Raw genomic sequence first — 27,434 nt, 5'->3', positions numbered from 1 at the left:
GCATTTTGTCGCCGTATCGAACACGGTTCTCCTTCTGGAGTTTAGACATTTACTCCTAGTATAAAGGACGTCAGATTTGGTGTCATCCGACCATTCTGTTTGTGCTGAATAAAAATGGTCGTTGGGAGCATGCTCGCCTACATAAAACAATGCATTTTAAATAAAAACAGCTTGTTACAGACTAAGAAAGATATATTTACCAAGTAAAGACTTAACAATTAGATTTATTTTTCTTTTGTCGTTGAGTAAAATTTTGCTATTCAAGTCTGTTCCTGACCTGAAATTTAAAGGCAACGGAAAGTAAGCGGATTCTCTCTCTACAAATGAAAAGGTTAGTCCTAGTATTTTACAATCCATTTTGTAAACTTACGAAGTTCCATTTTTATTGTAAAGAAAATAATCAGGAAACACTACTCACACACGAAAATACGGGCTTTGCTATTTGTGCAGCATTAGCATAAGCAATTCAATTTGCAGAGCAAGCAGCATACCTATCGTATTCGCCTTATAAATAATCTATCTTGTAAAATATTACTTGAAGAAAGAAAACAAAAGAAAACTGACCATAAAATGCATTATTCTTATAGACGCGTCATGCCCAGTTTTAGTTGGTCCTTAATTTCATGCAATACTCCTGTTTTCTAATAAAATGTATAATGAGTTCCCTCTCTCGTCTCAACATAATAAAAAGATTATTACAGACTCATCGACATATGCTTCTCTTATACTTCAGTGTTGTACGTAGTGTTGCGTAGGTATGGTTTGTCTAGTGCCGTTTGCTGTGCAAATTGAATTACTTACGTCACTAATTGTGAAAATGCTTTGCAAATGTGCAGTGCAAATAGCAAAGCCCTAAACGATACGGCGAAAGGTGTATTTTTATTGGTGGCAAAAGCATCTTACTGATCATTTAAACATTTTACTGTTCAACCACAAGTTCTACTGACCAACACTGTAGTTCATGTTTTTTTCTTTATCTAAAAGAATGGTCTAAAATTAGATACGTCATTGAGAGAGTATACCAAGATAGTGCTCAAGTTGATAAATTTTACACTTGGATCACTCACCTCTGTCATCTTCTTGAAATAAACGGTACCTGAATAAAGGAACTATAAAGATGCCGTGGTTTCCCCTTTCCTTTTTTTTTTTCCTGATAGATACCGTAAAGCCTAATCAAATCTCCCGACTTATGCAGATGCAGTAACATGGTTTAGTTTCTAAGTTACAAAATTTTTGTTTTAGACACAATTATCAGTTGGATCCAAACACACATACACAATGATCAAACCTTATATTGAATATATCTGACTACTGTACCTTTTTTTTATCAAGGCATTTTCTTATATTAAAAGCTACTATAACAGATGTAGCACCTCATGTGCACAAACACAAAATATGTCATGTAACATAAACATTTATTGCCAAGTTCATCTGATTAATGAAAGAAGACTGAAAAAAATATAGGGAAAAATGGTATAAGTGATACGATCCATTGATAAAAAGAAAAAGACAAAGAAAGAGAGAAAGAGGATAGTAATTTCTATGCAAGGACTCAATGCTTGGGTAACGATGAAGTAGGTTCGGCATTGATAAACCAAGTTTGTCATTTGCTATGATATGTGAAGTTCAATGGAAACTGTATTATTCTGAAAACATATTGTCAATCAATGTAACATCTTGTGGACCAATGCAGCGGGAAAGGATTTATTCTGGATAATTCAGTTATTATTCAGTCATAAATTATGTGTAATGGTAGTGATACATGCCATGCCATTTAACCTGGTATCATTTAATAAAACCATTTGCATATATATATATATATAGAGCGGATATAGGTTCTATTTTCATTCCTGCATCTATTGGAAAAATGCGTCTATTGTTGCCTCTTTTGTGTCCTCTTCTCTTCACTCCTATTTTTGCTAATGCATCTCCTATCACGATCAGAAGTCAGAATAGTAATGACTGGTCGTCAAGAGTTATCTATCAGCTGCTGACAGATCGATTTGCCAAGACGGTAGATGATCAAAGTCCATGCTCTAACTTGAGTAACTATTGTGGTGGATCCTTTCAAGGCATCATAAACCATTTGGACTACATTGCTGGTATGGGCTTTGATGCTATCTGGATATCACCAATTCCTCAGAATGCTCAAGGAGGTTATCATGGTTACTGGGCTACTAACTTTTCCGCAATCAATTCAAACTTTGGGTCGTCCGATGACCTGAAGAAATTGGTGCAGGCGGCTCATGCAAAGAATATGTATGTCATGCTGGACGTAGTAGCTAACCATGTCGGAACGCCTTCTACGCAAAATAATTACAATGGCTATACTTTTAACCAAGGCTCCTACTATCATTCTTACTGTGATGTCAATTACAATGACCAAACCTCTGTAGAGCAATGCTGGCTTTCTGGCTTACCAGACCTTAATACCGAGAGCGATTACGTTGTCAACACTCTATACTCGACTGTATCTAACTGGATTTCTGAATATGGCTTTGATGGAATCAGAATAGATACCGTAAAGCATGTACGCAAGGACTTTTGGGACGGATATGTCAAGGCTGCTGGTGTATTTGCGACAGGAGAAGTGTTGCATGGTAGCGTATCCTATGTTGCTCCTTACCAATCCCATGTCCCATCCCTCATCAATTACCCGCTATATTACCCTATATACGACGTCTTTACGAAAGCAGCTACAATGACTCGTCTCAAGTCAGGCTACAATGATATCCAATCGGGCGGTTTCAATAATCTGAACTTACTTTTAAACTTTATTGACAACCATGACAATCCTCGATTATTATCCAAGGCTGATCAGAGTTTAGTAAAAAATGCTTTGACGTATTCTATGCTAATCCAAGGAATTCCTGTTGTTTACTATGGTACCGAGCAATCTTACAAAGGAGGCAATGATCCTAACAATCGAGAGCCTTTGTGGACCAGTGGTTACTCAAGCTCATCAGAGATGTATCAATTTATTAAACAGGTGATACAAATACGTAAGGGCTCCAATGCTACAGTAACAATGGATATCGATCAAGCAAACAATGTCTATGCGTTCCAGCGTGGCAATTATTTGGCTGTCGTAAACAACTATGGTCAAGGCTCTACGAATTCTGTTACAGTAAAATCAGGAAGTTTTGCTGATGGCACTATTCTGAAGGACGTCTTTTCTGGCGCAACAGCTACAGTAAAGAACAACGCTATTACATTCCAACTTCAAAATGGAAATCCTGCCGTGTTTAGCCCTCAATGATATGTTTAACTTAAATTATCAAATAAATATCCATTAATATACACAAGCGTGTATAATATCTTCATGCTTCTTTACTCGTCCATATAATACATTATTGAATAATAAGCTCGTAGACAACTACTATAAAACAACCATTCATATGCGATAGTCTAATGGCAAACATTTATTTACATATAACAAAACTTTACAATTTCTATTTTTCGTGATACTCTCTTGCAAATGTCTCTGCTACAATAAGTGGAAATACAAGTGTGGCATCTGCATACACTTTAACAGATCGATTATCAGCACGAATTTTACCCCATGAGACAGCCTCATCTGGGCGAGCGCCTGCATCACTGCCGTCAAACTCTTGACCTGTGTTTATATAAACGGCATAGTCTGCACCATTTCTCATCAAGTTTGCATTACAAATATGATGTTTGACAACACCGCCACCAAGAATAATCATGCCAGTTTTCTTTGCAAACACGGCTTCATTGTTCATTGCACGAATGTCGGCTGCGATATCAACAATCAATCCAGGGTTTTTGTAAGAGTGAAAGTAGAGCATATCTCCTAAGGAACCATCTGTGATTGCAGGACAGTAGACAGGTATATTGTTTTTATAGGTCCAATAATAGATACTGGATTCGTCATTGATTTCTTTGCCCAATCTTGCAATCATAGTAGAAGGGGTCCATATCTTGTTGTCCTTTTTTTGCTCTTCCAACATGACGTCAAAGATTGGAATGATCCAATCTTCAAACTTGCAGTAGTTGTTATTAGGTACTAATAGATTACCAATACGATTCAAGCCTTTCTTACGAAGATCACTGCCTTTTAATGCAAAATCACCCAAGTATGTAGGTGCTAAACATTTGATAAAGTCTTCTTCGACACCACCTGCTGTTGCAACAATAACATCGACCATCTTATGCTGAACAAGGAATCGAATGATCTCTCGTAAACCAGAAGAAACAAGGTTGGAAGTATAACCCAGAAAAATTTTGCACTTTGTCTTCTTACGTACTTCAGGATCAAGGTATTCTTGTACTTCATCAACTGCCACAGGCTCATCACTTAGTCGCCATTTTCTCTGTACAGCTTTGTGTCATTATATTTTTTTATTATGGTTTTTTCTTTTTCTTTCTACCATTTCTTTTATAATGTCGATTGCTTCACCTAAGCTGCTACCTTGATATCCAATCTGTTTATATGCGCCCAGCAGTTCAGAAAGTGATAATTTCTTGTTAAAATCTGGGCCTTTAATCAAGACAGCATCGTCTGGCATGTCAATTGATTCGACAAATACAGCATTCAAGGCTTCTGTTGGTTGTTGATCTTTGGACATTGTTATTTTTTAGAAAGAAAAAAAAAAAGCACCTGTCAAAAGCCACAGGTACATCTTAGAGTACATAAAGTGTCTTAACCAATCGTTGTTCTCTCCGCTCCGGCCATTCAGTGCGACCAATGCCTTCTCGAGTCACGTTCCTCTTTTCTTTATACAATGGCGTTTCAAAAAGTAGTAAAAGAATCGCCCGCCCTCTTTTGGCTATTTTTGAGCAGTTTGTACGTTCCAGTAAGAAGAAACAAGACAATGAAGCAAGATATGCCCCTTGTTGATGCAAGCTCAAGTATCTGAAAACTCCAAGCCAATCAATTTTGTTGTGAATAACTGACCCAAATGGGTGTACATAGGGCACATGAACACAATTTGCTTAAAAATCTCACAAATCGTATCTTTTCTTCTTGCAATCATGAAATGGACGGCAGAATGGGATTCGCAGTGTTCTTCTGCATATGTTTGTCCACAATAATATGCTTCGGTTTCAATAAAACATATCTGATATACGCCATAAGCTTGCCCATGGTCAGTCTACTTGCTTTATTTTCTATAAACACCATTGTGCTATATATCTATCTTAAATATATCATATCAGCAAGACAGCATAAAGTAGACAACTTCAAGCCTTTAAGACTTACTCATAAGGCTGTTTGGTCAAGCCTTGAGCACTCACGACACGCCGAAAGCATTCAACAACACCAAGAAATAACAACTTTAGATGAAGTTGATACCGCACTAGACCATTTAATACAACTCGTTATTCGAGACTTCATCCAATCGTGGTTTCAAAAAATAGCAGCACAAGAACAATCGTTTTCTATTTCAGTCAATCATATCATTCGATCAGCTGCCGTACAGGTCAGCAAACGACTTCAGCAAATCGATCTGTTACATGTCTTGTTGAATCGAGTGATACCTAAAGTGACTTCACATATATCCGATTTTCGTGCAGCAGAGATATCTTTACGTGGTAAGTACCTTGAAAGGTCAGTGACTGAATCAGATGAGCTGGATCTTTTGCTCGCTTCGCAGTTTCGTCAAGGGAGGTTACATGCTGCATTAACGACAGGAGCAGTAACTACTAAACCAACTGAAGTTGCGTATCTTCGACAGTTGATGGATCGTGTATTACCACTTATTTTTGATCAAAAGGACACAAGTAGCGGCCTTGTACATGTTGTGATCAGAGAAGTCGTGTCTTGTTCAATACTCCAACCTATTATGGACATGTTGGCTGATCCTGACTTTTGGAATCAAACAATTGATGCTTATGTTAGTCACCAAATGTTCATTTTGCACGCATGACCATACTAAATCCTTCTTCTTTTTTTAGTTGGGAAAGGCAATTATTGAACAGTAAAAACGTATTCTTGCTGGTTTTAAAATACTCTATTGCTTATATACATATATATATATATATAATTATGTAGGCAAATGGTACAGCAATTACGAGAGGTGCTAAATCGACACTCAACAAATGAATTGGACCCAGAAGAAGAAGAGGAGGTTATGAACTTTTTTGATTTAAGTAGCAAGAAAACTGGCCTAACAAGTCAGATTTCATCTACGTTCCTTGGTGTCACACAACAGGACGACGCTCTAGAAGGAAAGCAGAAGCGAGGCACGGGAAGACGTTCATTCCGAGAGTTTTTAAAAGTTATACAAGAAGAGCAAAATCTACTGGAATTGAAACGATTGAGAAACGACATTGTTACTCAGTTAAGAAAGAAGAAGGCACAGATAGTAGATCGAGATCCAGAAGAAATCATGGATGGAGAAAGGGTACAGGATATCATGGTATATATCAATAGACTGAGTATAGCAAAGAAAAGGGTGGATAAACGAATTGCTACACTGACAGGCGAAGAATATAATTTTGTAAGTATAAAAAATGGACGCACATCACCTTTATTTATACTTGTTTAAAGAAAAAATCAACTTCTCAATTATTTTCGAGGAAAAAGAGTATCACCACTCATTCTAATAATGGATACAACTTACATGACATACTGACAAACACTTCTGGATTATCCTATTTTATGGAATTTATGGATCGTCAAAAAGATATGGTCAAACTTCAATTTTGGTTGATCGTAGAAGGGTTTAAAAACACAATAGATGATCAAAAGACGTTTCTGGAAGATGTAAAGATGGTGTATGAAACCTATTTCAAAGATGCAGCTCCACATAAGCTTCATATAGCAGAGCAACTGGTAGCAGACTTACGAAACGCCATTGAATTGGCAGAGACAAATGAACCATCGTTTGACGATAACATACGAGAGCTAAGGCTAAAGCTATATAGAATGCAGCAACAAATATTTTGGGAGATTGATAAAGAGCATTTTCCTTATTTTAAACGCTCCGACTTGTATTTCAAGTTTTTATCGTCTTCAACAACAAAAGAAGATAGTATTTCTCCTTCTAGACATAGCTTAGATGAAGGCACATTGTATAGTCGACCACTTCCTGATGATCATCGACAAAAGGCTGACTCTGATTCAGAAATATCCAACAAGAATATGAGCGCATCAGCTACAGCTTCTCAGTTTGATCTGAAATCGTCTATACCAGAATATGGTAGAACGCGAGGACACCAGCGCGCTCTATCTGATTCCCCCAGACCACTTTCAGGTTCAAGATTTCTTTCGCTTTCTAGTGTATTTGGCTCCGGTTTATGGAACTCTGAAAGACCACAAAGTGCAACAGCAGATCACGGTTCGGTACCTTCATCTGTAAAATCAACGGAATTGGCGGACGATGATGAAGAGGAAGAGGAAGAGACAGTTAATCCAATGAACAAAAGAAATAAGCTGATAAGAAGCAATACAGTTGATGCAGTAGAGGCAGAATTAAGATCTATTCTAGATAGCAATAACCTGGAAGAAGTATCCACAAATAATAACTCTGTAGACAGGAATAATGAAGACCCAATTCAAACAGAGCAATCTGCAGCCAAATCTCTGGCCTCATCCACATCTGCTTCATCTATACTTCTATTGGGTAACTCTAAAGGCGTAAAGTCAAGCACTGCTTTGCCCGTACAGCAGATATATACATTACCCTCTTGGACATCCTCAGGTGGGACAAATACTATATCAGAGGTTGAACATAATACCTTGGAGACTGTCACTAGGTCACCTAGCGTACATACACTCGAGACGAAGAAATCAGAGCAAGAGGATGAGCCAGTGAAAAACATTCATTTTGCGCCACCTGGTGACCTTTTGTTGGAAGCAAAGGTTGAACAGCTTTCAAAGGAAATTGATAAACTTACCGCGCAGGAGGCCATTGTGGATGCATTAATTGAAAAGGCTGAACTTCAAAACAAGCTGGAGGAATTACGTATTCTGAAAAAGAGCAAAAGCATGTTTCGACAAGAGTTGCAACAGATGAAATACCAGAAAAGCCAATATGAGTTACAGGAAACCGAAAATACGCTTGTACCCAATCGGTCGCAAGTGAGCATTACAAATGCAACCATTGGCTCTGACAAGCATGGTGATTTTGCTCTTTATGTGATTGAAATACAGCAATTAGGATGTGATGGGAACTATGTATCAGGCTGGATTGTAGCAAGAAGATATAGCGAATTCTTTTCTCTTCACCAGAAGCTAAAAGAGACCTATCCGGCTGTTAAAATGATTGAGTTTCCAGCCAAATGGCCTCTGCTAAAACTACAAAAGCCCTTTTTGGAAGCAAGAAGAGTTAGTCTAGAGCGATACTTGAGACGATTGGTTGATGATGAAGAGATTTGTAAAAGTCAAGAGTTGCGCGCATTTTTATCACAACAAAATATATTTATTCCAGGGCCAGCAGATCAGCTTGGCACACCTTCCAGTTCACCTTCTGTTCAAAATCTACAGAAATCGATCATTGCTTTGGGAGAACAAGAAAAACATGCATTACAGAAAAAGCCTTCGAAAGGATTCATGAGACACATTTATAAGACTGTGGCTGCCGGTATTGATGACATACTAATCGCGCCTTCTATGTTGGATTTGATTACCCAAAGATTGGGCGAGCAAGTAACTGAATTTTCTCATGAAGATAACCACAGTACAAAGACAACAGCCAGTACAAGCAGTTCAGTTGTGAGCATTAATAGTAGTAAATTAGCAGATTCTGCATTACAAGCAAGCACAACAAGTCTTCCAGATTCGATCAAGGCAGAAGGAATCACAAGGTTTACCGAGCCCTTATGTGATCTTTTTATAGAAATGTTTGAGCTTAAAGACAAGACAAATTGGTTGAGAAGGCAAGCTATTGTTATAATCATTCAACAAATATTAGAAGGAACGATTGAAAGGTAAAGAGGAGACCGTAATGTAAACTTAGCATATCTTATTGTTTATTTTTACAGAAAGCTAAGAGAGATAGTAAAGTCTTTGAGCTCTCCAAGTATGGTTGTGTCATATATCAATAAAGTAGCGGATAGTTTATGGCCAAATGGAGGGCCGCTCACATTCAAGGAACCTAGAAAACCTGAAGAAAAAGTACAGACAAAAGAGGAAGCGAATAGAAAGTTATCTACTTGGCTACCAGGTAAGGAAGCTCGATTGCTATGATTTTACTAATTGCCATTAACTCTTAAATAGATTTGCTTGGTAATATGGTTGGAAGACAGAACGCTCGTAAAGGAGCAAGAAGACTGTTTACAGTTTTGCAAAATAAGAGATTAAACCAAGATTTGGCTTATGTGTTGCTTGATGAGCTGATATTTAGTCTTTTTCCAGAGTTAGAAAACATGAATAAAGTATAGCGTATTCTTATCGTTCAAACACCTAACGTTGCTTTCACTAAAACCGATTAAACCTATTGCAAAGATTGCTGCAATATCCATTCATACTTTGTGCTGTAGTTTTTTCTCGCTGTTTGAAGCATGAGAGTCCATGTTTATCCAAACAAATGCATGATTTTATTTTTTAACAACCTGCACAACATCTTCATCGTGAACTAAATGACTAATGCCTACTCTCTGTGGATTGTGCTTAGTTGATGTTCCCTAAAAATGTCAAGCATGGTTTAATAAACGGTATCAAACGATATCAACTGTCACTCTTACCCAGACTAGTGCGTATCTAAAATTATCTGCTAAACTTCTATGGATTGCATGACAGACATGTTCAATAGTTGCACCATTTCTAACAATGAGTCCATCACCGAAATCAGGGTATTCTCCTCTCTTCTTTGTATAAATACGCATCAAGTTCAATTTTCTCCAAATGGATTCAAGCAAGTAATCCAAATTGAGATCCTCTTCACAAGAAACAACTACAGTATCCGGTTCATGTGCCAATCTATCTACTTCTTCCAAACTAATTTGATCAATCTTATTATAGCACTATTTACGCACAAGGTGAATAAAAGCTCCATGTATTGCTTTTTTATACATACATAAATACATTTAATATATCTTCTATTGCCGAGGATTACGTCAATAAATTGTTCCACTGTTATATCTTCTCGAATGACTATATCAGCATTGAATATTTCTTTAAAGCAAACAGGTTAGATTATTCAGTAGATCTAGTTCAATATCTTTTTGCTTACTGTAATCATGTAAAATGTTTTGAGCCATTTTCTGATCCATCTTTGTTAATTTCACGGTTGCATTAAAGCTGATTCCTCCTGCTTTTTTAATTTTAAACGATACATTGGGAAAGGACTGATTTAAACGAATGCCTACAGCTTCTAATTCTGCTTCCAATAATGGCCTATGAATTTGTTTTTTTTTTAATCCATGGTCCAATATAATAAATTCTATTTTTTTTTTTTTTTTATATATACCTTTGTTGAGCAGATTTCGTAGCATCCAGCATCATCAAAATGACATCGGCAGTACGTGCTACAGCAATAACTTGACGTCCACGACCCTTGCCTTGTGAGGCGCCTTCAATAATACCAGGCAAATCAAGTAACTGAATATTTGCTCCTTTGTAAGTAAACTTGCCAGGTACACAGGTCAAGGTTGTAAATTCATAGGCTGCAGCAACAGATTCTGCTGTAGTAAGCTTGGATAGTAAAGTTGATTTACCAACGGAAGGAAAACCAATCATGACGACGCGCGCATCACCAGATTTCATGACATCGAAACCTTCACCCTAGATAAAACATGATAGTTAGGCTTTTTCCCTTAAAGCTTTTTTGTATTGTCTTCACCTTCTCAGACTTTGTTTTTGAACCTTCCAGTAACTGAGCACGGTATCTGGCCAACTTTCCTTTCAAAAGACCAAGGTGATATTCGGTGGCTGTATGTAGACAACATTATTATTTCCCCCCTAAAAATCCTTTATTCTTCTTCAACTCTAACCTTTATTCTTTTGAGTTCTTTTAATTTCATCTTCAATGTCTTGAATCTTTTCGAGAATTCCCATTTTTATTACAACTGTTTAAGAAGGAAGAAAAAGACCGAAAAACTTTACTGTCATTAAAAAGTCACGGGACTTGTAAAATCTATTTGCATTACTTTACATCTTTATTTCGTTTATTTTTGTTTATTTCGTAGCTTTTGACGTCTTGCTTTTCCTGGACGCTTTAAACTACTCTTTTTACGAAGAGACATACCCTTCTTTGCAGGATTTGGTCTATCGTCTTGATTTGCTTGTCTATTTCTTTTACCCAAAGAATATACAGCGTCTCTGGCATCCTTTGTAGCATATTTTGGTATCTTCTTTTTGCCGTCTTTTGCTAATTCAGCTACTACGCTTTCTGCTTCATCCAAGTCAAACTCATCATCTTTAAAGTCCTTTTCTTCTTTTCCTTCTTTTCGTTCTATAGCAAAAAGAAAATTGAATAAGATGATATATATAAGCTTGTTAATGAAACATACTTCTGTTCAATAGCTTCTGTCTTTCATTCATGTTTCCAGACTTCTTTCGTTGTCTCTCAAAAGCATGCAGTTTGTATAATGCATCTTCATTCCCACTTTTAGCTTCCTCTACTAATTTTTGATAGACCTCTTCCATATGTTCATCATTCTTCAACATGGGCGCAATAAAGTCCTCTGGTACTAAAAATGGTGCACCTTCTTCTTTTAGTTTTTCTTTAGCCATATAAGCTGCCTCTAGTGCTTGTTTGTAAAATGCTTCTTCTCTTTTTAGATCATCAAATACGTCTGGAACATTAATAGGTTCTTTTGAAACAACTGTCAGCGTCTCAATCCAAGGTAAATCTTGTAATTTGATGTCGTCTGAAATGCGTTCGAGGGCAGCCTAATACAAATCATGCTTAGATCAAACTTTTTGTTAATGTGATCATTATTACCTCGTTATAAACTTCTAAGCGCTGTTCAATAATCATATCACCATCTTCGTCATCAATATCCTCAGGATCAAGATCTTCAAGGCGATACCATTCAATTTTGTCATCGTTGGTTGTCATTTTATATTGAAAGCTCAAAAGAAACTACTGTAATTAAGCCACCTGAATTTTTTCCGCTCATTTAAATTTTAAATTCATGCGAGTGGACCATACAGCCACACCTACTAAAATTTCGATATCCGTATTTATTAAGGTCATAAAAATAAACACGCTTTCGTATTTTAGGCTAATTAGCCAGCATACTCTTCGTCAAGTCTTGTCTATTCTTCTTGCGGAGCCCATCTTCAATGGGTCTAAATGATTGACTGATGACCTTGTTCATGAGTTACGGAAGAGAAAGATTACTTTGATTTGTTATATTTCTGTTATTTAGAGATGAAACTTATTAAAGTGGCTTTTTTCTGTGCTTTGGTAGGGATAAATTTATCTTTTGTTTTTCATTTATATTAATTCTAATAATAAAAAGAAGGCATATTGCTTAGAGAAGAAAAATAAGAACCCTTGCTCTCCCTCTGAAGCGGGAAAGACCAGCTACCCGGCACTTCAACATCCGAAGATGCTCTAGGAACATCCCTTCAATCTCAGAATTGGGCAAACTATAGAGTTCGAGTGTAGAGGAAAAAAAGGTTGGAATGAGAGCCTTCTTTTATAGTTTTTGGTTTGTTTACATTGTGACTTTGAAAAGCGTTCCTGAGTTGAAAAAAAATTCCTTGGCTGCATGAATTATTTTAAGGAGGTCATATTAAGGAGAACATTAGTCTTCATTCCCCATTGGTTGACTTTATGGTAGGCTTATATTGTTAAACATGTGATTCAGTAGCACTAAACTATCGTGGCAGCTATTTCATTCATAGTAATCAATACGTTAATTTTGATTTAAATGCTGAGCCTTGCATTTATCGACAAAGAGTAATCACATTAAATATATACTTATTTTTGAACAACCTTTTCTTCTTAAACACTACTTGAAGAGTCACTAATGGGTAACGCATCATTTCAAGTGACAAGCCAAATATATTTAGAACTTGTCAAGGCATTGAGGCCGTCTTGGGGACAAAGTGTTTGTTAATCCCCCTATGCTACTTGATCAAATTATCAAAGACTTGTTTGCAAGTCTAGGATGATTTTTGGAACACAGCACAAAGTAATTACGTATGATGCTACTTCGTGCACAAATGTAATAGTTGAGGCTATTTGAACTGAAAGCTTTGATATATATTTTTATATTGAATATATCAACCAGCTATAGTCTATTAGACTATCTACAGCTTGGAAATAGGAATCTCCTGTAGTCGAACTATGTTTATTTCCCAAAAATTGTTTTTTATACATGTTTTCACTCTCCGTCTTCTTCTTCATCATCATCTTCTTCGTTGTCTTGCTTGTCGCCATATATCCGTAACTTAATTGCTTTTTGCTCTTCTTCAGGAATCTTTACAAAGCACTTTTGAGTGTATTTATTCATAGCAAAGGATGATATTTGATCCTTTCCATCACATAATTCTTTGAACTTGCTGTCACAATCGATTAATCTTCGATCATCTTTATTTTGCAAACCATGTTCTCTGATATACTCCCACATCTTGCTAACCGTTTGAGTACGTGAGCACTAGCAAAAAAAGATATATTAGATATTTATAAATATATATATGCATATGAATTACATATTCAGTTTTGATAATATCGCTTAAAGGCGGAAGTATCTTGACAATAGGCATATCACGTGGATTCTTTTTCGGCTTTTTGGCAGGTGGCTCTTTTGTTTCAGTCGATGGCGGTTTTCTTAACTCTTGTTCTTCATCTGAAAGCTTTTCAAAGTATTTCTGAATGTATTTATTTAGCGTAAAGGTATTGATCCTCTTCTCACCGTCACATAGTTGTATAAAGTAATCATCGCAATTGATATAACGCTTATCCTTTTCATCCTGCAAGTTGTGCTCTCTGATGTATTCCCACATTTTGCTGACAGTTTGAGTACGGGAACACTGATTATACATAAGTGACGAGAACAAGGATATGATATAAACTTACGTATTCAGTTTTAATAATATGAGATAACGGAGGAAGCACCTTTAGCAGAGGCATGTCCCTTTGCTTCTTCTCCGCTGGTCTCTTTTTTGTATTTTTGGGTGTTTTGGTCTTCTTTTTCGTTGGTATCCCGTGATGGTTAATTACAAGATCCTCAATTCTACGAGTTTGATCCTGTTTGTTGTTATGTTCAACATTGGAATCGTTATGCACGTTTTGAAACATTTCTTCAATCAGACCGTTTATCTGTTTCTTTATACCGTCCAAGGATTGACCCGTTCGTTTTTCTAGCTCTAGTCGAATCTTTTTGGCTGTGATGGTCGTAAGGTCGGAATGACTTAATATATCTATAACAGTAATGAGCATCTCTTATTGTTCTTATCTTCAGCTACCTTTAATATCTTTTTTATATTGTTCATGATCAATAAGAGAGTTTTGACTCGAATCAGACATTGTTTAAAAGGAAAGAAAAGAGACCCTCTATTTACTCCGTCTCTCATTTTTTTTTTCTTTCTTTATCCTTCTTGAGGTGATGTGTACTTGTATAAACTCGGTCTAAAATATGTAAAATATATACAAATATACATGTTTAAATGGTGTACTTGGTCAGAAATTGCTCGCGCACTAATAGACAACAAATCATGATATAGAAAAGAGAGCCCATATCAGTATCCTCTCTCTTCTATTAAATATATCAAACTCATTTTATGTATTAAATGTTGTCTTTTTAAATAATAAAGAAAAAAGACTGATAATGAAGATCAAACGGGTGGTGACTATAAAGAGTTGTATTGATTCAATATCAAATTAATGTCTTGAATTCCCAAAATTGGACATCCAATATATTTATTAAATTGACTTTTTTTTTTTTGTTCTTTCTTCTTTTACCCTTTGTAAAAAAAAAAAAAAAAATGTCTTTCCAGGCAGCTGCATTTGCATTTCTATTTCCAGGAAATGCCATGACCAACTCTATCTTGGCTACAGCATATATTTCTATATTCCCAAACCTGTTGTTATATTTCGTTCCTCCTGACATTGACACAGGTGCTTTAAATGTTCTTGTCAGTTTTGCTGTGGGTGAGTGAACTATAAACAACAAAAATATATTCAGTCTGTATTCACTTTTTTTACTACAGGTGGTCTTCTCGGCGACGTATTTTTACATTTACTTCCTCATGCCTTCTTGGGTGAACATACCGAGGAAAATGCAGTTATTACCATTGACAACCAAAAGAATGTTCTTATTGGCACAGGTCTCTTTGTAGGCTTATTCTTCTTTTTCTTTATGGACAAAATGATGCGTGTAGTAAACGGTGGTAGTGGACATAGCCATGGTCATGACCACAGTCATGGTCATGATGTTAAAGAAGTTGGAACCTCTTCATCAGTTAAAAATGATAACAATGAGAAGGAAGGTTTAAGACAAAGAAAGACAGCTGACAAGAAGGAAGAAGAACAAGACAAAATGACAGCCAAGAATCAACAAGGAATCAAATTAAGCGCGTATTTAAATCTTTTGGCCGATTTCACTCACAACATGACAGATGGTCTTGCCATGGCAGCATCATTTTATGCCTCACCAGCTGTAGGTGCTACTACCGCTGTTGCTGTATTCTTTCATGAAATTCCTCATGAAGTAGGCGACTATGCTATTCTTGTTCAATCAGGGTTTAGCAAGAAGAAGGCTATGATGGCACAGTTCACCACTGCTGTTGGCGCATTTTTGGGTACATTTATTGGTATCATGATTGAGGAATCATCGCTCTCGAGTGGTGTTCAAGAAAAGGCAAGCGCTATTACTTCTACGGGCTTATTAGGTACTGACCTTCGTGTTGGTGATTTGGTCATACCTTTCGCTGCTGGTGGATTTTTGTATATTGCTACTGTTGGTGTCATACCCGAACTACTCGATGTCACAGGCAATCTGAAAAAGGATAGAAAGCAAGCATTCACAGAATTCGCTGCAATGCTTGTTGGATTAGGTTTAATGTTTGTTATTGCTTGGAATGACATTGCAGCATAGCATTGATATCATCATATTACATTCCCCCTTTCTCTCTTATATTTCATAGAAAGATATTGTTACTTTGCAGCAATTGCTTATAAAGAGTATATATATTACACTATTTTCATAAATTATTATCTTATATTTCACGCAATGTGCTGGCGACACCATACGTACGGTCGTGCTCTAGACGATCACAGTGTCCCAGCAATACTTCGATCTTCTCTCAATCTCGCTAGATTCAGCGATTCCTCAAATGAGAAAGAGGGACCATCACTTCAACGTATCCTATGTCAAGAAGTTGTCTTAGAATGGATCAATGCCTGCAGTAGAAGGCGCTAAGCCTGTTTGATACCTACAAAAAATTTCAAAGTACATGCCATTCATTTTCCCTTTTAAAATGTCTCCTATTGATATATACATTGAAAAGCTTTTGGAAAATCAAGATGAAGTCATTCGCCGTCTTCAAAGGTTCGAAGAACAAATGGTTGGTCAATCTTAGCCTATGAAAGAAAGTAATGCACCTTTTATTTCTTTGAAGTAAAAAACTCTTTGAATAGAGAGCATCACTTAAAAAAATATAATGAAATAACGCACGATAAGAAGTGTTTTAATATATGTTTAAACCTTCACACTTCAGATTATTAATATCAGTCAATATATTTGAATCCTCATTGTTAAGCAAGTGACAAAATTGGTCTTTTCACTTTCTGAAATTGCAAGATGTAAATAGACAAATTGTTCTTAGCTGTTTGACTTCATAGACCCTGATATCTTCATTTCTTTGACGTGGATGTACGTGTATAGCAAGAACAAAAGGGCTTACACTGCTTGTATTCGTTTATGTACTTGAAAGGTAAATGGTTGTATGAATCAGGCAAATTACTATGCTATTAATATTCTACCACAATAGAATAAGTACAGCATCACATATAGCAGCTATTGCGACATTTGCAGTAATAGAAATTGTAGATGTAGTTGTAATTACAGAAACAAAGAAGTTACTCGCGTATAACTTAAAATCAATGATAACGATTACACTTAATGACCTTCACTACAAACGTTTCTTTATTGTTTGCAAGTTGAAAGCGTATAATAATACATAAAATGAGCTTGATGTTTTTGAGACTTGTATAATATGGTCAGTACTTATAAAACACACGTAACTGAAAAAGTTGTTAGAGATTTAATATAAGCAGTCCGATCTTGACTTCTTTGGACCAAAAAGTAAGACTAACCACTCCCCAACTAGCCCTAAGGTACGTTATATTCTTTACTCTTGTAAGAAAATGATATGTAGTATTATAGATTATAATCGAAACTAACCCGGTTCTAGCTGGAGGTGTTTTGGTTCTTACCAAACTTTGGTCCTATCTACTTCTTCAACTCCTTCCACTCCTTTGGCTGCTCTTTCTATGCTCTCTCTATGTTCTCTCTATGTTCTCTCTATGTTCTCTCTCTTTTTTTTTTTCTTTGTTTATGTTTGCGGACTGGTTATTGCCAGCCCTATTTAATGCACTCAGGTAAGATATTAATAATCTCTTTATATGTTTACTCACTTTTTCTACTTCTTTTTCTCTTATAAATCCTCTTCTTTATAATGTACGTATTTAATGTCAATGTAAATAACTAAAATAATAATCATTCCTTTTTCATTCTTTTGCTTCTGATAGGTTTTCTTATCATTATTTGTTGTCTCATTTGTTGTCTGAAATTATCTTTTTTTATCAGTGTGTGAATAATTTGTAATGATAATCAATATTATTTAGATCAACGAGATATTCTTTCATAATGATTTATGCTTTTCCTTTGACCTAAAGAATATCGTATGAGAGGCTCAATGAGAAGCTATGATAGGCATGAGAGGCACTACACTTTTTTATTAAAAAAAAAAAAGAAGTCTCTTATTGGCCAAGGTCGTATTTTGTTTTTTGCGCGAAAAATAGTGGGATTCCCTCGTGCGCGCGCGTAGTGCACACTTTTTTTCGCGTCTTGAACATTTGCCCAATTTATTTTACATGTCAAAACGACCTAGAGACAACACTTTGATTGAATCCTTAAAGGCCATTTTAAATGCTTCAGCTGAAATATGTGAATCGCTATTAGATAGAACCAACAACAACATTGAAGAAGCTATAGATCTATATTTCTCTAATCCGTCTTCTGTTACTACGCCGTCTTCTGTTACTACGCAGACAAAGAAGAAAAAGAAACCAAATAGATACTATCTTGGCGATCTCGTCATAAGCGGTAGATATAATAACAAGGTTGAATTTATCTTTTTAATAATCTTGTAGGTTGGTCACTTTATGTGGGGAAGAGTCCAGTAAAAGAAGGAGATCGGATAGAGATTTCTAGAGATAAAAACATTACTGATACAACAAACAGAATTGTCCGATTTGCACATGAAGGAACTCAACTAGGTAGATTACCAAGAGAGATTGCCAATTATGTATCTATATTACTTGATCAGAACATTTGCCAGTTTGAAGGAACGGTTGTCTGGTGCCCAAATGAGCTAAAGATTGGAGAAGATATTATCATAACAATAAAATGTTACATCATGCCAACTGCTATGCATATAAACACCTTTCTTCACAACTATATTCCAAAAGCGAATAAGAGCAGACAGCGTGACAAAGTCGAGGATGTAAGCACTTTACGAAAGACATCTTTAGTTCAGCTATTTAAGAACCTAGGCATGAGACCTGTGCGATCATCCATCAGAAGAATGCTGGGAGGAGACGATACTTGGGACATGATACTTCAAAGTATCAACACAAGAACAGAATCTGATTCACTCGAGCGTGATGAGTTGCAGGAGCTTAATGAGGACGAAGAAGAAAACAAAGAGGTATCGGATGATCAGCTCAACACGATATATGAAAGAGCACAAGTGTTTGATGCAGAGATTAGGCCTATGGAATCCCCGGATACACTGACATTACAATTAAAAGAGTATCAGAAAAGAGCACTTGCATGGATGACAGCTAAAGAAAGCCTCCATTACGAAGATGGTGATTTGGATATGCGTGCATTACATCCCTTATGGGAAGAATACAGCTTTCCAGACACGACAAGCGAATACCAATTCTTTTATTTTAACCCATACACAGGTAAATACGAGACTTTTGATTTATACGCTATTGGCTTTATGCTTAATGTTGCAAGTTCATAGGTGAACTAAGCTTAGAATTTCCAGAAGCAAACACACAAGAAAGAGGTGGTATTTTAGCAGACGGTAAGAATGATTCCTTTATAGTGTTTTGTGGGAGTATCTGAAATAGAAGTACATAGAAATGGGACTTGGTAAAACAATAGAAGTGCTAAGTTTGATCCACAGTGACAAGTCCCGATATGACCATAGTAGAATACAGCTTAAAAGTCAATCCAAAAAGTCACCTACCACATTGATTGTCTGTCCCATGTCTTTACTAGCTCAATGGCGTGATGAAATCATTAGAGCGTCCAAACCAAATTCAATTCGACTTGAGGTATTTTATGGAGATGATCGCTCATCATTATCCTTAAACACTTTATGTCAGTGGAATGGGTCTGCTCCTGATGTATTGATTACGACCTATGGCGTTTTAGTTGGAGAATGGTCACGGGCGCAACAAGATGCATCAGCTACAACCCTCTATGACATTGAATTTTGGCGGGTAGTTTTAGATGAAGCACACCAAATAAAGAATCCATCAACCAAAACATCAAATGCCTGTAAAGATATCTTTGCGACCAGAAGATGGGCAGTAACAGGCACACCCATCCAGAACAAGCTTGATGATTTATACGCGCTCGTTCGATTTTTAAAACACGAGCCTTGGGCCAACCACGCATTCTGGAAAACATTCATTACTTTGCCATTTGAAAAAAAGGATCCGCGTGCTCTGGCTGCTGTCCAAACTGTGTTGGAGCCTATTGTATTACGACGAACAAAGAATATGAGAGATTCTCGAGGCCAGCCTATGGTACCTTTGCCTTCAAAGACGATCCGAATAGAATACCTTTCATTTTCTCCAGAAGAGCAAGATATTTATGATGCAATATACAACGACTCCAAAATTAAGTTTTCTTACTTTTGTGAAGCAGGAAAACTTGGTAAAAATTATGCTTCTATATTTCAACTTTTGACAAGACTGCGGCAGATCTGTTGTCACCCATACCTTGTGCTTCAAAACAATCAAGGAAAGACGACAGAAGTGAAAGCAGAGGGTGGCAGAAGTGTATTATTGGAAGATTTAGTTGCAAAACATGCAACAACTTCACAAGTATCTTCATCATCTGCAGAGAGTAGCAACAGTTATCGTTTAAACGTTTTACAAAATCTATTAGAAATGCAGCGGAAAGGGTCGTCTATCACCGAAAAGACAGGTACCATAGCCGAACAAGGAAATTTGCCAGCTGTTCCAGAAGAATGTCCCATCTGTTTTGAGTCAATGGATTCCATGATTGCGATGCCCTGTATGCACATGGCTTGTAGACCTTGTGTGATGGATTATTTTCAGGTATATATATATATATAAAGTAAAGCATAACATCTCACTGGTTTTTGTATGTTTAGAAAAAAGAGGACCATGGCCAGCCTGGTGATTGTCCAATATGTCGAACTGGGCCTATCTTACAGAACCAACTTTTAGAAATTGCTCAACAACAGCCTGGGGAGGATGATAAGAATCCCAAAATAAACGTACGAAAGGCGGTTGGAGGATTCAAGCCGTCGACAAAAATAAATGCACTTATGAAACTACTACGCCAGTATGATAAGGAGAAACTCAAAACTGTTGTGTTTTCTCAATTTACCAGCTTCTTGGATATTATTGGAGAAGCACTTGATTACGAAAACATTCACTTTACTCGACTAGATGGTTCACATAGTCAACCACAACGAGAAAAGGTCCTGTCCACATTTGCAACATCAGGAGAAAAAGGGGCTAATGTGTTACTTATCAGTCTCAGAGCTGGAGGTGTTGGGCTAAACTTGACCTGTGCAAACCGTGTTGTCATGATGGTACAGAAAAACCTTATTAAATACGCAATGCTAACTAGACAAATACTAGGATCCCTGGTGGAATTTCGCAATAGAGTCACAGGCTATCGATCGCGTTCATCGACTTGGTCAACAGAAAGAAGTGATAGTGACAAGGTTTATCGTTAAAGGCACAGTCGAAGAACGCATACTTGAGATTCAAGACTCTAAGCATACCCTTGTAAATGATTTGTATATGTCTCGTGATGAAACCAAAAACCGTAAATTAGACGAGCTAAAACTGCTTTTCAGCAAAAAAGCATAAGCTTATTGTCTTTCATCCTTGTTTAATATGTTTATGTATATTTTATAAAAAGTTTAAACCAATGCCAAACTGCAATCCTCTTCTTAATTGATCTCCCTTTGCGGCAGTCAAAGGAATACAGTAGTTCAGTTCGATTCTTGCAATGCTGTGACGATAAATTAAACCGAAACCGACAGAGGTACTTGGTGATCTACTCAATGCTTCTGCTGTTGATTGTAAAGATGATGCTCTTTTGTTCCATGGGATATTGGTTCCAGCATTGACAAATGCGTGAGCCCTAAGTGGCTTACTTTCTAGTGTTGGCAGAGGAGCTATGGCACTGAGACCTACAGCCCAGTACATGTTGCCACCGAGAGCATCACGTCCATCTCTAGGCCCGATTCCAGCAATTCTGAATCCTCGAACTGATAACGGTCCACCCAGGACAAATCGATCTGATACGGTAGATGCTTTGGGGTAGCCACCAAGTTCGGCAAGGAATCCAGCTCGGGCGGTGGCACTAATGACCAGCCCAGGATGCACACCCTCAGGTTCGCCTTCTTTGTTTGCTAACGGTTGATTGCCTCCTATCTGATGACAGAACTGCGTCTCAAGCTCAGATTTAAAGAAATGAGCGTTACCGATGCCTAATGCACCAGAAAACTCGTTGGCGAGACGGATATAGTGACCATTGGAAGGTAAGAGCATATCATCGCGACGATCTCGTACAAATACGTGGTTGATAGATGACTTGAGTGAATGTCCTGCTTCTTTACGGATACTAAACACAGAAAGAGGTTAAATCGGTTTCTTACTTTTTTTTTTGTTTTCCTTTCTTACCTTAATGATGCACCAGGCGCCATACGATCAATAGAACGCCAAGTTAGATCATAACTAAGTTCATGATAGCCAAATCTAGAAAGTGTCTAAATAGATATAAATACTTCTCTCTGTTAAAATGCGTTATCATCCTATATACTTGCCTTATAACGTAAACCTGCACCTCTTGCCAGTTCTTCATAAGATGATACAAGTGTATTATTATAAAGTACTCTATGAGCATTGATATCGAGTCTTGAGTCAGGAGATGCCCCAATTGGTTTACCAAGTGTAAACTAAGATGAATTGATTAATTTTTTTTATTTTTTTTTTTCATTGTTTCCTTCTTTTTACTTGAAAAGCAGAACTAGTTCTTGTACCAAACGAAGCAACAGTTTCTAACAATTCTGCACCTCCAAATACATTACGTATCGTGATTGATCCGTTCTGTTATATAAATATTAATTCACGTCAAATCATTTCATTCATATCTATTTACCATGTTTCCTTCATTGTTTCCAATTTCAGTTCCAGTCTTTATGAACACTCGACTCTTTTCTTTAACCTTGTATACAATATTAACTGAATCTGGGACAGCCAATGGATCATTATCTGAGGCATTTTCTAATAAGACCTGAACATGATCGAATATATCTAGTTGTGATAGCTGTTGTGCCGTGTCTTGAGAAAGGTTGATCACCTCAGCTACTGTCTTTGCTTCAAGTAATTTCTTTGTTGCACTTGAGAGAAAGGCTGGACGAGTGACTTTGGCGCCAAGAATGGTAACAGCATTCACATGAGCTTTTGATCCTGCTGATTGTGCCAACTATAAATATATAAAAGATGTCAAAAAAGGGATCTCTATTTTTTTTTTTTCTTTTTTTTACCAGTGAAAACAAGTAGTTTTGGAATTCACCTTGGCGACTCTCTTGTTCCAAGTTAGTAGCCTAAGTTGAGAGAGGTGTAATTAAGAAGCTTGTACTAATTTCGAAACTTTGTTACTGCTTTACATTTGATTCCATGTTGAAATGCTTTTTTTTTATTTTTATTTTTTGTCCTTTTAAAGGCAAGGGAAGTTGTCAACTGAGATCGAAAAAGAAGGGCCATATTATTTGCTTCCGCTTTAAAAAAAGCATTACGTTGTCATATCATAGATCGTTGATATGTAACAAATTAAACATGATTTATCTAGACAGTCTCAGCTATGTGCGCTGATAGAAACTAAAAACATAAAGAAGAAAGCTCAATAAGTAGTGTTTATTAAGTTAAATAACTAGATTTTCATCTGCCCACAGCTTGAAGGTACGATCAAACCCAGTCGAGGCAATGAATCGATTATCTATCAAAAGAGGATCAATATATATACATACATGCATATTCTTTTCGTTTTCTTTTACCTTGTGCAATATCTACACCCATCACCTTTCCATCATGACCATCTAAGCTTTTTATTAATCTAAAGTCGTCTCCTGACCAAATCTTCACACATCCATCATATCCAGAAGTTGCAAGATATAAGCCAGCGATATTATTAGGATCAGATGGACTATTGTTGTTAGTGCCAGGAACACCTCTGCTATATTTGACATCAGATACAAGCGATTGATGAGCAGAGATGGTGTATAAGTTTCGTAATGTTCGGATATCCCAGATCTTTACAGAGTTATCAGCACTGGCTGTGGCCAAGTGGTATCTGTGTGATACATATCATTTAGACATTGTAAACATTATAAGACCATTACTTACCCATTAGGTGACCAATCTAATCCTACGATATCTTTAATGTGTCCTTCAAGAGTCATGGAAGATCTACCCGTTCTTGTATCCCACACTCTTCCAATAGCATCCAGTCCACTATAGAACATTAGACCTGCTCTTTGAATTAGCACATCATTGGCTTACCCTGTCGCTACTAAACTTCCATCACACTGAAATCCGATTGCGTATACCTCTCGAGAGTGTCCTTCTTGTAATAAAAGCTCTTGTGTTGTTTCTACGTCCCAAAGACGCCATGATCCATCAAAACTTGCGCTACCCAAGTACTTGCCAGAAGGATGAAATGCAATACGAGCGACTCGTCGAACATGACCAGATAAAGTAGCAATGGGTGTTTCTCTAATAATGATGTAAGGTTATGGATCAGCAAGGCAAATAACAGTAACACTCACTTTTCCAAGCTCCATAGTCTAATCAAGCCATCAGCAGCACCAGTGGCTAAGTTAAGCACACTTTTTTCTAAACTAATTGTAGACTCTGGATGAAATGCAACACCACCTACTTTATCATTATGTCCTTTTAACGTCAATATTGGCTCACATTCAGGTACACTCCATACTTTGCAAAGTCCGGACCATGCGCCTGTTACGAGTAGCTTTGAGTTGGGACTGAAAGCACATTGAGCGACAGGTCGATCGTCTGCAATTTGAGAAGACCAGTTTGCATAAGACTATGATAAATCCATAAGAGAACGATTATAGTCAATCATTTCTTTCATACCTTGAGTTTTTGGTGAAGCTCTTTTCTACTAGCCTTTAACAGGGCAAGCGGGATTGTTTCTTCTATTTTTTGTCGTTGATTACGTGATTTTGCTCTATATAAGTTCATGTCAGTATGAATTCATATGTCTAGTATATTTCCCAGAATACCTTGGTAGAGAATATTTTGTCATAAACTTTCTTGCCTCAAGAAGTTCTAACGATCCAGGCGTGAAGAATTCTTCTTCATTCTATCCTCCAATACGTCAAGACCAACTGTCACATGTACACACATGTGTACTTTTTTTTACCTCTTCTTCACTCTCTTCTTCTTCATCGCTTTCAATGGGTCTGCCTTCTAGCTTTGACAACAGGTATCTCAAACGATCACGACGATCTCCTGGCTAAACAACAAGTTAATATCTTTTCAAGTTACTCGATCTGCCGTACCCCTTCACCAAATAAACATTGTGGTTCGCCTAACTCTCGAAGCTTTTGTCGAACTTTGCCATCATCAGTTGGCACAGCAAGTGTGAATGCTCTTTTTCTTCTCTCGAATTCTTCAAGTACTCTTTTATCTGCTTCACCCGATCTTATTGAATATGCAGGTTCTGCACTTTCCGCTATATATAAAATCGCGTGTTAGACTGACGTTGACATTTTAAAGATTATATAAAAACCTAATGTGTCCAAATCGATTCCTCCACCAGACGTTGCTGTATTTTCCTCAACACGTGGTCGTTTAAGTGACTCTTGACCTTCAAGGGACCCAAAGTAAATACGACCTTTTCCTGTTGATGTTGAGGCCGGAGACTGTTCGTTGCTCATGTTTATGTGGTTGCTTCGTGATCCTAAAGAGAAAAGAAAAGGTGGCAGAAATCTGGAATTGGAAAACGGCGTTTGTGACTGCCTTGGTCTGTGTGCAACTGTAAGCACTCTACTTATGATTGCCCATGTAATGCAGCTTTAAAAATATGTCCTTTCCCGGAAGAAAGGGCGTGACAAAAAATGGACCAAAAGTTCATGTAGTACTTTTTATCAGCAATAAGGGGAAGCGACGTTTAATGGCTCTCTTAAAAAGAGGCACATCGAAAGTTACCATATGACTCTCAATCACACAATGTTATTTATGGTTTGTATAAAGTACTTGTGAAAAGATGCAAGCTGTTCTTAAGTCAAAGCTGCCCAAGACAGAAAGAAAGGATTTAAGATGTTTATTTGTGGCCATTTATGATGTATCGTCTTTGTCTGATAGCATAAGGAAAACGTTTAGGTTCATCTGTGTCTCTGCAGAATTCGTTTCTTGCGCTCTACTGATCATCTTATCCATATCATCAAAGCCAACATGGGGACTAAAGGTCGCTAGTAGCATGTATCTATGATGAGGTATAATGGGTAGGTTGATGAAGCTTGGTGTAATGAATAAGGTCCTAAGCAGATTGTTAGCTATCAATTTACACCTGACGTATACACACACATACCTCTCATATGCATTTTTCGTACTCGTTTTAGCAAAGTCGATTGCGCCCATTTTACGTCTTCGCAGAATTACACCAGAACTCTGTTCGAGTTCTTTTACCAGATCATCATAGCGACTAGAAAAATCTAATACACGAATATGATGATTTCCTTCAACTACGTGTAAACTAATGTTAATATAAAATACATGTAGTATTTCGCTATTTAATCACCTAGCGGCGCAGCTAATAAATGCTGTGGTGGCATATATGTCTTGTAAAACACCAGCTTTGTAGTAATATTATAGTAATTATCTACATCTATAAACTTTGGATTAGAGAGACATACATTGATGTATTATCAGAGCTGTTACCAGTAGATCCATCCACGCTACAGGACAATCCACCATTTGTGAGTACATAGCAGTTGTGTATGCCTTTTGTTTGGTAATGAAGAAAGCGCATTGCAGGAACAATTCCACCCTGATGGATGACACCAAACACATAAGTTGTTATAATGTTGAATAAGAACCAGCTTAACCAGAATGAAAGGGATAAATTGGGTCGTCTCCACGTATAGATCAGTACTAAAGGTATAAGTAACGGACATAGAAACCTAGCTTCTTGATGAGGTATGATCGAAAGCCCCACTAGGCTAGTGAACACAATACCTATAAGAATATAGAGAAAGTGCTTGCTTGTGTCCACAGTCGCCTTTTTAAGAACAGATGGTATCTCCAAAAGGCTCTGGATAGCTAACGGTCCAAAGAGCAAAGGGAGATTGATAGCAAGATGAGTATATCTCGGGTGAATACCATGTAGTTGAAGGTTTTTAGCATTCATATTATATAGCAAGTTATTAACAGGCGTGATAACGATACTTCCCTCTGCCTTAAAGCTAGCAAGAGCCATTGGATTAAACAATGTTGATATGAACTGGTGTGCATCTCTAAATGGCTTGTCATTTGAGGTTAAGAACAAAGTGCCATAATATACCGAGTCGGCCGTAATACAAAAGACCGTTAAACTGAAGAAGCCCAAAGTCAATGAAACTAAATGATGAATATTGCGACTATAAAATTGTCAAGCTCCCCTTCTGCTAAACTTTATATGAATAATATAATACCTTTTATATACATGAACTATAAATGCAATGCCAATAGGAAGAGCGAATAACGGAAAAGTGATTCGAGTGAAGACACCAAGGCTGAATAAGGCGCCTAAAGCAAAGGATAGTTTGTTGGATGAAGACTTTGTATAGTCAACAACTGTAGATAAACACAGACATAACAAGACACTTTCAAAAGAGTTTGAAAATGTGTGAGTGTAATAAGCCAAGGTGATTTGACTTGTTGCTACTAACAGCATCGGAATCAATGGCTTGGACGCCCCTGTTTGCTTACACAGTCTATAGACGCATAAATCTTTTTATGTAAACGGTCGATTCTCTCTCTTTTTCTTCTTTTTTT

The 27,434-nt window shown here is 37.0% G+C and overlaps 11 protein-coding genes across 11 annotated transcripts in view; 4 read left to right on the top strand and 7 right to left on the bottom strand.

Moving 5' to 3' along the window:
- Nucleotides 1–1,867: 1,867 nt before the first annotated feature.
- RHIMIDRAFT_311068 (a-amylase) lies at nucleotides 1,868–3,259 on the top strand (the record flags this gene model as incomplete). Its single annotated transcript, XM_023614702.1, has 1 exon — nucleotides 1,868–3,259. The coding sequence occupies one exon, from the start codon at nucleotides 1,868–1,870 to the stop codon at nucleotides 3,257–3,259; it is 1,392 nt and encodes a 463-aa protein (XP_023470321.1).
- A 66-nt stretch (nucleotides 3,260–3,325) lies between these two features.
- On the bottom strand, nucleotides 3,326–4,600 carry RHIMIDRAFT_211777 (Deoxyhypusine synthase). The gene is made up of 2 exons (XM_023607204.1): nucleotides 4,395–4,600; nucleotides 3,326–4,337 (listed from the first exon to the last, which is right to left on the bottom strand). The coding sequence occupies exons 1-2, from the start codon at nucleotides 4,590–4,592 to the stop codon at nucleotides 3,453–3,455; spliced, it is 1,083 nt and encodes a 360-aa protein (XP_023470320.1). The 5' UTR covers nucleotides 4,593–4,600; the 3' UTR covers nucleotides 3,326–3,452.
- Nucleotides 4,601–5,108: 508 nt separating this feature from the next.
- Nucleotides 5,109–9,348, top strand: RHIMIDRAFT_234211 (uncharacterized protein; the record flags this gene model as incomplete). The annotated part of the gene is made up of 6 exons (XM_023608120.1): nucleotides 5,109–5,858; nucleotides 5,920–5,942; nucleotides 6,017–6,464; nucleotides 6,515–8,895; nucleotides 8,950–9,131; nucleotides 9,185–9,348. The coding sequence occupies 6 exons, from the start codon at nucleotides 5,109–5,111 to the stop codon at nucleotides 9,346–9,348; spliced, it is 3,948 nt and encodes a 1,315-aa protein (XP_023470319.1).
- Nucleotides 9,349–9,504: 156 nt separating this feature from the next.
- On the bottom strand, nucleotides 9,505–10,963 carry RHIMIDRAFT_286180 (P-loop containing nucleoside triphosphate hydrolase protein; the record flags this gene model as incomplete). Its single annotated transcript, XM_023613355.1, has 7 exons — nucleotides 9,505–9,591; nucleotides 9,652–9,930; nucleotides 9,984–10,081; nucleotides 10,140–10,303; nucleotides 10,377–10,690; nucleotides 10,749–10,837; nucleotides 10,900–10,963. 7 exons carry the CDS (start codon nucleotides 10,961–10,963, stop codon nucleotides 9,505–9,507), a joined length of 1,095 nt encoding a protein of 364 aa, XP_023470318.1.
- A 110-nt stretch (nucleotides 10,964–11,073) lies between these two features.
- RHIMIDRAFT_234209 (Ebp2-domain-containing protein) lies at nucleotides 11,074–11,969 on the bottom strand (the record flags this gene model as incomplete). Its single annotated transcript, XM_023608119.1, has 3 exons — nucleotides 11,074–11,360; nucleotides 11,419–11,800; nucleotides 11,853–11,969. The coding sequence occupies 3 exons, from the start codon at nucleotides 11,967–11,969 to the stop codon at nucleotides 11,074–11,076; spliced, it is 786 nt and encodes a 261-aa protein (XP_023470317.1).
- Nucleotides 11,970–12,953: 984 nt separating this feature from the next.
- RHIMIDRAFT_266498 (SWIB-domain-containing protein) lies at nucleotides 12,954–14,779 on the bottom strand. Its single transcript, XM_023611913.1, has 5 exons — nucleotides 14,761–14,779; nucleotides 14,330–14,735; nucleotides 13,941–14,284; nucleotides 13,574–13,894; nucleotides 12,954–13,518 (listed from the first exon to the last, which is right to left on the bottom strand). The coding sequence occupies exons 2-5, from the start codon at nucleotides 14,388–14,390 to the stop codon at nucleotides 13,246–13,248; spliced, it is 999 nt and encodes a 332-aa protein (XP_023470316.1). The 5' UTR covers nucleotides 14,391–14,735; nucleotides 14,761–14,779; the 3' UTR covers nucleotides 12,954–13,245.
- Nucleotides 14,780–14,832: 53 nt separating this feature from the next.
- Nucleotides 14,833–16,062, top strand: RHIMIDRAFT_211770 (Zinc/iron permease). Its single transcript, XM_023607203.1, has 2 exons — nucleotides 14,833–15,014; nucleotides 15,074–16,062. The coding sequence occupies exons 1-2, from the start codon at nucleotides 14,849–14,851 to the stop codon at nucleotides 15,958–15,960; spliced, it is 1,053 nt and encodes a 350-aa protein (XP_023470315.1). The 5' UTR covers nucleotides 14,833–14,848; the 3' UTR covers nucleotides 15,961–16,062.
- Nucleotides 16,063–17,887: 1,825 nt separating this feature from the next.
- On the top strand, nucleotides 17,888–21,236 carry RHIMIDRAFT_289375 (uncharacterized protein; the record flags this gene model as incomplete). The annotated part of the gene is made up of 6 exons (XM_023613637.1): nucleotides 17,888–18,192; nucleotides 18,240–19,058; nucleotides 19,121–19,183; nucleotides 19,240–20,450; nucleotides 20,507–20,953; nucleotides 21,003–21,236. The coding sequence occupies exons 1-6, from the start codon at nucleotides 17,961–17,963 to the stop codon at nucleotides 21,234–21,236; spliced, it is 3,006 nt and encodes a 1,001-aa protein (XP_023470314.1). The 5' UTR covers nucleotides 17,888–17,960.
- Nucleotides 21,237–21,278: 42 nt separating this feature from the next.
- RHIMIDRAFT_247105 (uncharacterized protein) lies at nucleotides 21,279–23,056 on the bottom strand (the record flags this gene model as incomplete). Its single annotated transcript, XM_023610380.1, has 8 exons — nucleotides 21,279–21,996; nucleotides 22,056–22,141; nucleotides 22,195–22,230; nucleotides 22,268–22,330; nucleotides 22,389–22,481; nucleotides 22,534–22,860; nucleotides 22,922–22,981; nucleotides 23,045–23,056. The coding sequence occupies 8 exons, from the start codon at nucleotides 23,054–23,056 to the stop codon at nucleotides 21,279–21,281; spliced, it is 1,395 nt and encodes a 464-aa protein (XP_023470313.1).
- Nucleotides 23,057–23,103: 47 nt separating this feature from the next.
- Nucleotides 23,104–25,385, bottom strand: RHIMIDRAFT_266488 (WD40 repeat-like protein). The gene is made up of 10 exons (XM_023611912.1): nucleotides 25,189–25,385; nucleotides 24,959–25,131; nucleotides 24,820–24,912; nucleotides 24,680–24,759; nucleotides 24,531–24,624; nucleotides 24,203–24,480; nucleotides 23,937–24,149; nucleotides 23,781–23,888; nucleotides 23,432–23,727; nucleotides 23,104–23,373 (listed from the first exon to the last, which is right to left on the bottom strand). Exons 1-10 carry the CDS (start codon nucleotides 25,334–25,336, stop codon nucleotides 23,300–23,302), a joined length of 1,557 nt encoding a protein of 518 aa, XP_023470312.1. The 5' UTR covers nucleotides 25,337–25,385; the 3' UTR covers nucleotides 23,104–23,299.
- A 290-nt stretch (nucleotides 25,386–25,675) lies between these two features.
- The window catches only part of RHIMIDRAFT_266485 (uncharacterized protein), a 2,554-nt gene continuing 795 nt past the window's right edge, over nucleotides 25,676–27,434 (bottom strand). The window contains exons 4-8 of the mRNA XM_023611911.1: nucleotides 27,092–27,389; nucleotides 26,340–27,037; nucleotides 26,200–26,286; nucleotides 25,990–26,143; nucleotides 25,676–25,938 (exon numbers count right to left, since the gene is read on the bottom strand). Of these exons, the coding sequence (XP_023470311.1) occupies nucleotides 25,737–25,938; nucleotides 25,990–26,143; nucleotides 26,200–26,286; nucleotides 26,340–27,037; nucleotides 27,092–27,389 (1,439 nt within the window). The 3' untranslated portion in view covers nucleotides 25,676–25,736. The remainder of the gene's footprint in view (nucleotides 25,939–25,989; nucleotides 26,144–26,199; nucleotides 26,287–26,339; nucleotides 27,038–27,091; nucleotides 27,390–27,434) is intronic.

This window comes from Rhizopus microsporus (assembly GCF_002708625.1).
Source record: "Rhizopus microsporus ATCC 52813 unplaced genomic scaffold scaffold_2, whole genome shotgun sequence".
In the NCBI taxonomy this organism is placed as follows: domain Eukaryota; kingdom Fungi; phylum Mucoromycota; class Mucoromycetes; order Mucorales; family Rhizopodaceae; genus Rhizopus; species Rhizopus microsporus.
This window is presented reverse-complemented; position numbering and strand designations above follow the sequence as displayed.